The sequence below is a fragment of the Coffea eugenioides genome, chromosome 5 (genome assembly GCF_003713205.1).
Source record: "Coffea eugenioides isolate CCC68of chromosome 5, Ceug_1.0, whole genome shotgun sequence".
Lineage (NCBI taxonomy): Eukaryota > Viridiplantae > Streptophyta > Magnoliopsida > Gentianales > Rubiaceae > Coffea > Coffea eugenioides.
In genome coordinates, this window is record NC_040039.1 from 25,885,785 (window position 1) to 25,896,426 (window position 10,642).

At 49.3% G+C, this 10,642-nt stretch overlaps 1 protein-coding gene across 1 annotated transcript; it reads right to left on the bottom strand.

The window, feature by feature from the left end:
* Positions 1-6,998: 6,998 nt before the first annotated feature.
* LOC113771296 lies at positions 6,999-7,718 on the bottom strand. The gene has a single exon (XM_027315893.1). It carries the CDS (start codon positions 7,716-7,718, stop codon positions 6,999-7,001), a length of 720 nt encoding a protein of 239 aa, XP_027171694.1.
* Positions 7,719-10,642: the final 2,924 nt, after the last annotated feature.

A 10,642-nucleotide genomic window follows, 5' to 3' on the forward strand; every position in this document is an offset into this window, starting at 1 on the left:
TCGCATTCTTGGCGCCTCTTCGGGTTCCCCCGATCCCCTATAAATGGGGGGCCCCTTTCACCGCACGTCTCACACTTTTTCGTTTTTGCCTGAAGCTTGTAATATCCGTGAGCGCTGCCGAGGTCAGTTCTGTCAGCCGAGATCACAGCCGAAGTCATCCACTTCGTCCGATTCCGTAGTCAATAGTAAGTATCTTTCTTTTCATCTCATCTTTCACACATGGCCAAAACAGCTAAAACCCATAAGGAAACCGTGAAACCGAGCTATCAGGCCGAGAAGGGGTCGAACCCCTTGGAAGAAGCGAATTCATCCAGCTCTGCGGGGTCGGCGCCTACCGATGTAGGGGAATCAGCCGAGGAGAAAGTGGCCGGGACAGCCTCGGGGTCAGAGTCATCAGAGATGAGCGAGGGTGGTTCCGATGTCGAATACGATACCGATCTCGGAACTGCCATTCCCCGTGACGAGGGCGTGCTGGAGCCAGTTGCCCCAAAGAATGCTGCCAACCTTGACTTCGGCAAGATGCCGAAGTTTAGGAGCCGCATGGGAAGGGACATGGTCGAGAAGGTGATAAGAAAGTACCCCTTCAGGCCGGGGTATCTCATCACATCGCCCGGGCCGAACGATTCGGCCGAGAAACCCCCCATGGGCACTGTGGCCATCTACCTTCAGCAGTTGGAGGCCGGGCTGAGGATGCCACCGTCGAGGGTCTTCAGGGACGTACTCCGTCACTTCGGCGTGAGAATTACTCAACTCACCCCGAATGCGGTCCGCATTCTAGTGGGATTTGAGATGCTGTGCCGACATCAAGAGTTGACACCCACTGTGGATCTCTTCCGCCGATGTTACACTGTCAAGGCACACGGGACGGATAAGGGGTGGTTCTACATCTGTAATCGGAACAACTCCATCCCGAAGCTCGTGATTGGTGCTCCCACCTCGATAAAGAACTGGAAGCGTGACTTTTTCTTCGTCCTAGCCGGGGACTTCCCTTGGGGTTTTTGGTGGAGGCCCATTAAATCGAAGGCCGACCCTTCCGCGGGGGACCACGAGGAGGAGGCCTTCCAGAAGTTGATGGGGTCAGGACTTTGGATATACAGTTGGGACTACCCCGAAGCCGTGCTAGTCGACGAGGGGATTAACCGAGCCTTACTCAATCCTGACAAGCCTCCCTTCTTTTCTACTAAACTTAAGAAACCTTGTAATTTTTCTTTCATGACTTTCCTTTTACCTCGGCTATGGCAAATAATAATGTTTGTTTCTTGTGCAGTGGCCAAATTATCCAACATCATCACCTCGGGCTCAGCCGAGGTGGCAAAGAGATCGAAAAGGAAGAACTCAGACGAGACATCGACGCCCCCACCTAAAAAGAAGTCACAAGGGCAAGTGTCCAAGACTTTGGTGGCAAAGAGCACTCCCACCCCGGCCGCCCAAAGCAGCTCGGCCGCCGCAGCCACGGGGTCCACCTCTTCCGTGCCAGAAAGGGTGCCCCTCGGAGTTACCACGGCACTTCCGCCTCCTCACGGCCGAGGTAAACAGTTGAAGGTTCCGGTCAATACGGTCACGGGGTCTTCACTGTGGAACCGTTTCCATAGCCCCCCGGTGTTTCCCGAGAAGGACAAAACCCACTCCGGCGAGCATTGGTGTCCGGAGTGGACGATTTCGGTCAATGATAGGTGCACCCATCCTCGGATCGCACAAGAGTTGGTGATGCAGTCAAGCTTGCCGAGGGACGTAGAGTTCACGAGGAAGCTGACTCCGGTCGAGATGATTCAAAGCGTAATGGTGACCACGGCCTCCAACACAGCCTTTGTGGCCGAGATGGCACATCGATACTGTGCCCTACTCGAGGAGCAGGATACCGGCAAGTTGCAAGATCAGATCTCCAAGTTGAAGAAAAAACTGGTGGTGTCCGAGTCTGAGAAGTCGAAACTTCAGAGACGGCTTCAAGAAGCCGAGACTAAAGGGGAGGAGGCCGAGGCCACGATCAACAGTCTCAGGTCGGCTCTGGAGGAAGAGCAGAAGAGGGTGGACGAGGTGAAGAAGTCCCATGAATAAGCTCTCGAGAGTGCAAGGACCTCGGCAGTTGAGGATTTCCGGAGGTCCGAGAACTTAATCGGAGATCTCGGCCAACTGACGAGGCCGAGCTTTATGCTAGGCTACACATCGGCTATCGACGAGGCCGCAGTTCATCTTTCCTCCGAGGCCTTGGAGTCTTTGAGAAACAATGCCAACTACAATGAGAACTCCAAGAAATTGTGCGATCGGATGGCCGATGGCATCCAAGTTGGAAGGAACTTGGCCGAGGTCCAGGACGAGTTCAACAAATGGCTATCTGAATTCGACGAGGTGTTCGAGGAGGACGGAGGGGAGGAAGCTGGGGGTGACGTCGGCGAGAAGGCTGACGAAGGGCAAGAAGGAGAAGAAGGAGGAGAGCTTCATCCCGGCGGGAAAGAAGCCGAGGGGCAAACCGGCAAGGAGGGAGCCGAGACGGGGGTCTAGGCTCGTAGGTGCTTAAGTGTAATGCCGAGGTGGGAATTGCTTAGTAGCATTCCTGATCTCGGCCTTGTAATCCTTTGGTAATGCCTCTTTTTACTAAATGACATATCTATTTCATCTCACTTCGACTCTTTTAATTTTTTGCTTCGTCCCCTGCTTGTCCCCCTTATTTTTTAATAACGGATGTGTGGTATCGTAGTATTGAAAAATAACAAAGCATCTGAGGTCATAACTTGACGAAATGTTCAAGCATAATACAATTTAAGGTTCTCGGCGTGCCAAGTCCGCGGCACTAAAGAGCCATCTCGGTAGCTCAGTTTACAATACCCACTAAGATTAGATTCCACAACTCGGTAAGGACCTTCCCATTTTGGGCATAACTTTCCTTGCGGTTCCGCTCGGCTGACTGAGTTTTTTCTAAGCACCAAGTCTCCTGGCAGGAATTACCGATGTTTGACGCGGGCATTGTAATAGTGGGTTAGGGTGTTCTTGTAGGAAGTTACCCGAGCTGAGGCAATGTCCCTTCTCTCGTCGACGAGGTCGAGATCCAACTGTCTTTCTCTTCGTTCACCTCGGCGGCATAGGCTGCCAGCCGAGGACTGGGTGTTAGGATATCAGCAGGGATGACAGCCTCGGCTCCATAGGTCAAGGAGAATGGGGTCTCTTGCGTGGATGACTTCGGCGTGGTCCGATAAGACCAAAGGACACTGGGGAGTTCTTCCACCCAGGATGATCCAACTCGGCATAGTCGGGTCTTGAGGCCATGCAAGAGAATTCGGTTGAAATTTTCTGCTTGGCCGTTGGCCTGGAGGTGGCCCACCGAAGTGAAGTGTTGTTTGATGCCGAGGTTCTCGCACCAAGTCTTAAATGGATTCTCGGCAAACTGTCTCCCGTTGTCTGAGATGATGATCTGAGGTATGCCGAAACGGCAAATAATGCATTCCAAAAGAATTTTTGAACGGCCAGCCCTGTGATGGTCCTTAGAGGCTCGGCCTCGACCCACTTAGTGAAGTAATCCACAACGGTTACAAGAAAGGTATAACCACCGACAGCCTTAGGGAAAGAACCAATGATGTCTGTCCCCCACTGCTCGAACGGCCAGGGTGAGGTGATTGGAACCATGAAGTTTGAGGGCTGGTGGTGCTCGAGGGGGTGGACTTGGCAGGAAGAGCAGCCGAGAACAAGATTTTGGGCATCCTGTCGAATGAAAGGCCAGAAATACCCAAGAAACAAGGTCTTCTTGGCCAACATCCTATGGCCGATGTGAGCCCCACATAGGCTTTAATGTATCTCGTGGAGGACCTGGCGTCCTTCCTCAGGCGTAACGCACCTCAGCCACGGGCCAAGGTAGGAGTGTTTATACAATTCTCCATCGCGGAGAGCGTACCGAGCGGCTTTGCGTTGTATCTTTCTCGCATCGGCTCGGTCCTCGGGGAGGATTCCCTGCCCTAAGAAAAGGATGAACGGGCTCATCCATGTATCTCCCGAGTTTACAGGGCAGGCCACCTCTTCCATGTACCCAGGCTCGTTCAGCACTTCCACTAAAACGGTCTTGTTGAGGTCAGAAAATGATGTGGAAGTCAGTCGGGATAAGGCGTCTGCCCGCCTATTCTGGGAGCGGGGAATTCTTTAGATTTCGAAAGACTTGAAGTACGCGGTGAGTTGGTGGACTTTGGAGAGATACCGTTGCATGGTCTCATCCTTGGCATAATATTCGCCACGAACTTGGCATACTACAAGTTGGGAGTCACTGCGGACGTGGATCCGCTGGGCACCGAGCTTGCGGGCTAGCTGGAGTCCCGCGATCAAGGCCTCATATTCGGCCTCATTATTGGTGGCCGGGAAGCCAAAGCGGAGGGCATATGAGCACATTTCCCCCTGGGGGCCCTCCAGGAGCAGTCCCGCTCCGCTGCCGTCCCCATTAGAGGATCCGTCCACATACAACGTCCAAGAGGGTGAGGTGGACACTTCGGCATCGGCGGAGGTGGATTCCCGACCTTCCGCGAAGGTGAGCTCGGCAAGAAAGTCGGCTAAAGTTTGAGCTTTTATGGCGGTGCGTGGCTCATACGACAGGTCGTACTCCCCCAATTCGACAGCCCACTTGGTGAGGCGCCCGGAAGCCTCGGGCCGTACCAGTATCTGTCGAATAGGCTGGTATGTCCTGACGAAAATGGGATGAGCTAGGAAGTAAAGTTTCAGCCGCCGAGCCGCGTGGACCAACCCTAGCACGAGTTTTTTCACTTGGGTATATCGAGTCTCCGGCCCACGGAGAGCTCGGCTGACATAGTAGACCGGCACTTGGGTGCCCTCATTTCGGATGAGCACAGCACTGATAGCTTCGTCGGCGGCGGAGAGGTAGAGGTACAGTTTTTCTTCGGGTCGAGGTGAGGCGAGGGTAGGCAGGTGATGCAAATATTATTTTAATTTGTCGAAGGCAGCCTGGCACTCTTCGGTCCAGACAAACTGATCAACCTTCTTCAACACCTTAAAGAAGGGCAAGGCTTTCTCAGCAGATTGGGACAGGAAGCGGTTCAGCGCGGCCAGGCGTCCATTTAGTCTCTGGACTTCTCGGAGGTTCCGAGGTGGGGACATGTCCTGAATGGCCTTGACTTTGTCGGGGTTAGTTTCGATTCCCCGGTGGGAAACCAGATACCTCAAGAATTTTTCTGAGGTAACACCGAAGACGCATTTCTTGGGATTTAACTTCATCCTCGAGTTCCGCAGGACGCCGAAGACCTCCCTCACATCTGATAAGAAGGCCGAAATGGTTAAACTTTTGACGAGAATGTTGTCCACATAGGCCTCCACATTGCGGCCGATCTGATCTTTGAAGAGGCGATTGATCAACCTTTGATAGGTCGCCCCGGCGTTTTTTAACCCGAACGGCATGGTAGTGTAGCAGTAGACACCTTGGTCGGTGTAGAATGTTATTTTCTCTTGGTCCTCTTCACTCATTCCTATTTGATGGTACCCTTTGAAGGCATCAAGGAAGTAGAGGATCTCGTGTCCCATTGCCGAGTCAACGAGGGCGTCTATCCTCGGCAAAGGATAGCAATCCTTAGGGCAGGCCTTGTTAAGGTCGGTGAAATCCACACACATTCTCCATCCACCTGTGTCCTTTTTGACCATGACGGGGTTGGACAACCAGGTGGGGTATTGGACCTCATGAATCATCTTGGCGGGCAAGAGCTTGTCGACCTCATCAGATATGGCCTTGCTGCGTTCGGGGCCGAAGTGCCTACGTTTTTGCTTCACAGGACGGGCCTGTGGATTAACGTTAAACTGGTGAGTCATGAGCTCAGGTAGCACTCCGACCACTTCATCAGCGGACCACGCGAAGACGTCTCGGTGGTCCTTTATCAGATAAATCATCTCTTCCTTTAGGGGCGAGGGGAGTCCGGCTCCCACTTGGACCACTTGGTCAGGTCTCGCCTCATCCAAGACCACCTGCTCCACCTCATCCCCGGGTTCGAGCCTACCGGGCTTTCCTGCCGTCTGAGGATCGATGCTATCTATGGAGAAGACAGCTGGCCTCTTTTCTTCGGCCTTTGACGCAGTTCGGGGAGTGACCGCGGCCTGGATGGTGGCGAGGTAGCATTCCCAGGCGGCATTCACGTCGCTGCTCACCTCAGCCACCCCCGCAGGCGTCTGAAATTTGAAACTCAGGTGGTAGGTAGAGTACACAGCCCTCAAGGCGTTGAGTGTGGGTCGACCTATCAGCATATTGTAGGGGGAGTCTGCTTTGACCACCGCAAAGCTAACAGGTATAGTTCGGCAGCGGGATGACGCCCGATAGTCACCATCAGGGACACCATACCTTCCGGGTGGACTACGTGTCCCCCGAAGCCGACGAGGGGAGTTCTGACAGGAGTGAGTTGCTCCCTGATCAGTTTCAAACTTTCGAAAGTTCGGTAGTACAAGACGTCTACCGAGCTTCCGGGGTCAATGTAGACCTTCTTGACTATGTAATTATTGGTAAGAACTTCAATCACAAGAGCTTCGTGATTGCTGGAGGTGGCAGGGACAGTGTCGCTGGGGCCATAGGTAATCACCTCGGATAGCCGAGAGCTCGACTCTGCCACCTCCATCCCAACTTGGCGGTAGGTCCGCTTCCGGGAGTTCTGACTGTCTTCTCCCGTCGGACCACCCGCGATTGTGTTGATCACCCCGGCGATGCTGGGGCCGTAGCCCGGTGATCCGTCGCGCGGAGGCCGCTGGTCCTCCCTATGGTCCTCGGGACCTCGGCAATGCATCTTCGTGTCCCGCCTGTCCTCTCAGCGGGGGCCCCGGTTATCCCGTTGGGAGGCGCTTCGGTTGAGACCTCCGTCCTTGCGGACGAATTGTTTCAAGTACCCCTGCCGGATCAAGTTCTCGATCTCTCACTTCAGATCATTGCAGTCCTCAGTCTCGTGCCCAACATCCCGGTGGTAGGCACAGTAGAGGTTGGAGTTCCTCTTATCTCTCCTCCCCAAAATTTCAGGAGGGGCTCGGCCGAGGTGGTTCTACCTCATCACAGCCAAGACATGAGTCCGGCTGGAATTGAGCGGTGTCAGCTCAGCGTCCGAGGTGGACGACCTTCCTTTCACGATCCGGTCGAAGACACTTCGACGATCTCGAAATTGATTCGACGAGCCACTGGGGCCCTGTTCGACTCGACCGGTGTCTCTTTTCCTCCGGGACTCTTGCCCGGTGCGAGCAGCTTGAGCTTCCCGCTTCATGCGATTGAGGTTCTCACTTTGGATTCCTTGGTCGACTCGCTCCCAGAGTTCCCGAAGTGTGCGGGAGTAATCCCGATGTATCTCGGTGTTGAAGATTCCCGCAATTAACCCGTTGGTGAAGGCAGCTATGGTCACCTGCTCATTCTGATCAGGTATCTGCACATTTTTCTCATTGAACCTCTGCACATACGAGCGCAGTGACTCACCGGGAGCCTGCTGTAGGTTCAAGAGGTAAGTTGAAGTCTTCGTAATTGGGCGAGACGATACGAAACGGTGGATGAACCGGTCTATCAACTCGTCCAATGAGGAAATGCTCCTCGGTTCTAAGCCCCAGAACCATTTTCGGGCTGTTCCTTGTAGGAAAACGGGGAAAGCTCGACAAATCATGGCATCGGGGATGCAGTAGAGTCGGAAGGCAGAGATGAATGCGCGGAGGTGATCCTCGGGGTCACCTCGGCTATCGTAGGAGTGCAAGGCTGGGAACTTAAAATTTGTGGGCACCATTTACCCATTGATGTCATCAGTGAAGGGCGGAACCCTCATATAGTCGGCTGCTATACCTCCGGGGCGCCGAGGTGGGTCCTCAGCGTGTTTTCCCAACAGACCCCGGGAGAACGCCCGGGAAATAGAGGCAATTTTAGAAGTCGCCTTGGAAGAGGCGCGCTTGGAGGTACTCCGGGAGAGGTGCCCCTCATCAGAGTCCTCACCGGAAGGTATTTCAGGGGACTTCGTCGATCTCCTCTTGGAGGATTCGGTTTTTTCCTTCCCCTGCCTCTTGAAGTACCTTCCCAGTTCTTCAAAGATGTTAGGGTTGTCAGCTACAAACTCGGCCATCTTGGCGATGGCGTCTGTGAGAACCCTGAAAATATATATATATAAATATCAGTGCATATCTCATTTTGCATTTGTAATTCCTTAATAAATTTTAGCATTTAATCTAATTGTTTTTAAATAAGTACGTAAAAATAATTTTCATGTGCAAAATAATATAATTTGTGCTAAACTATTAAGTTCCTTGGCTTTATTATATTAAATTAATATTTCGAAGGTAAATTATTTCGTTTATTTAATAATTAATTTCTCCGAATCCCGTTAGCTAAACTTTAATCGTTGATAATGCTCAAGGTTAATAGGAACCTTTGCACTAAGATGCAATCGATAAACTTTAGATAAAATCGATATAAGTATACCAAGTATACTTAGAACGTTAAAATCTCGATAGTTTAATTTTTGCGAGATGAGTATACTAGTAGGCATTCAAATTGCATTTGGGATAAATCTTGGATTTAGTTTAGGATTGAGGGCTTAAGTGGAAATTCGGATGAAATGTGAAAAGACCAAATTAACCCTTCCTCATCTCAAATTTATCCATGCAGCCATGGAACATTCCAAACAATTCCAATTCCTGCCGGTTCCATTTCTCACGTTTCATTCCAGCCTTTTCCATTTGATATTGCCGACCAACTCCACTCACAGCCTCACCTTATATACATTACACTACTCACACACTTCATCATATCATTCTCACTTCACCACAATATCACAACTCCAATTTCTTTCCTGCCGTGAACTGTGAGGGAGCAACCTTGGAATTATCGACCGGGAGAGAGTGAGAAAGAGCCGAGCTTCTTGTTTCTTTTCTCTCTGTCCGTAAACTAGAGAAGGAAGAGAGGGACTTGCGATTCAGTTTGTCTTTCATCCGCGAGCTGGTGAAGAGCTTGAGACCAGATTTTCTTCATCCTAGTGCCGAGCTTGAGCAAGGGAGAGGAAGACTAGCGGGCTAAATTTCTGGACAGCCAAGAGTGGAGGTTTGTTGCAGCTGCTAGTCGTGTGTTTTAGGCTTCAAGCTAAGGTAAATTCTGGACTTAGAAGAATTGTTTATGGTTGATGAAGCTGTCTATACGCATGCATGTGGGTTTGTGAGGTTAGATGAGGAATTGAGACTTAAGAAATCTGGTTTGGAAGAATTGAAGCTGCCGAAAGTTTGAGCTGGAAATTTGTAACTCTAATTAGCTAATCTGTGATAATCCGAGCCTAGATGCACATTTAATCAACTAAAACATGGATGATTAAGCTTTGCATGAAGGTAATTAACCTTGATTAAGACAGAAAATTGAAAAGATACAAAATCAGGTTGCATGCAAGCCAACCGAGAGCAGGATTGTTTGAATTTCTGGTTGAGTAATGTTTTGATGTTGTCCGAACTTGCTTATGGATCAAAACTGATAGATAACTGATTTTTGGGTCATGCATGTAGCTGATGAATCGTGAGGAAAGAAAAAAAAAAGAAAGAAAAAAAAGGGAAAAAAACTGAAAATGTGGCCGAGAGCTTGCATGTGAGTTGCCGCCTGTTACTGTTGAAGAAAAATGGAAACTAATGGTAGTTTTTGCATGTGATATGTGGGTCTTAGATGTTTGGAAGGTTTAGTTGAAGAAAGCTTGAGGAAAAGTTGAATTTTGGATTGAAACCGAGAGAGATTTTCTGCTGCAAAAATTTTCCAGCTTATCCAAGAGAGGAACTAGACAGATTCCTAACAAATTTTATGACTTTGGGTCTTGAATTTCTATGTTAAACTGGATTATGTATATACATATGTATTAGCATGGTTTGGTTCTGCATGTAGCCGAAATGGGCCGTGAAAAAAAAGGGAGAGTAAAATTTGTACTTCAAGCACTTGGGAAGCTGTTAAAAAAATATTCCAGCTTGGTCGAGAGCATTTAATTAATTTTTCTTCGAATTTTAATTAAGATTTTCATATTGGATGTTTAAGATTTGCTTGAAGCTTGCTAATCACCTTTTGCATGTTGAGCTGAGGTAAGAATTGAAGAAAACTAGGAACAAAAGCTATATAAATAAACTACTCTATTGTTGGAAATTTGATTTGAAAGCTGGCCGAACTAATTGAGATCTTTTAGTGAGTATTGGTTGTCAAGAGCTAATGATTGATGAAGCTCTTGACCATTTGAGTAGTTTTGCAATAATTTAATTTTTGGTGAATTTGTTCAAGTGGTTGGTTGAAATGTACTTGGAAGGTCCATGGGTTGTGATTTGGGATTGCTTTAGTACCTTGGACTTCCTTTGTTGAATTTTAATTGTACTGGAATTTGTTGAGACCTAGGGCTAATGATTGATGAAACCCTAGTGAAATTGATATTTGGTTTGTAATGTTTCAATCTTGGTGACTTGGGAATCCATTGTGCAAATGAACTAGAATTGTAAAGACCGTTTTGGTTTTCTTGAACCTGAATACTTTCAAAATCAAATTTCATGGGAATACTCAGCTTTAATATCAAGTAATAGAATTTGAGTTTAGTATGTATTATTAAAAAGTTAGATATTGGGACTTTTAAAACCTTGCCGACTAGTTAATTCTTTTATTTTGCTTAAGCTAGTTTTATTACCTTTAGGGAGTAATTGTATTTAACTT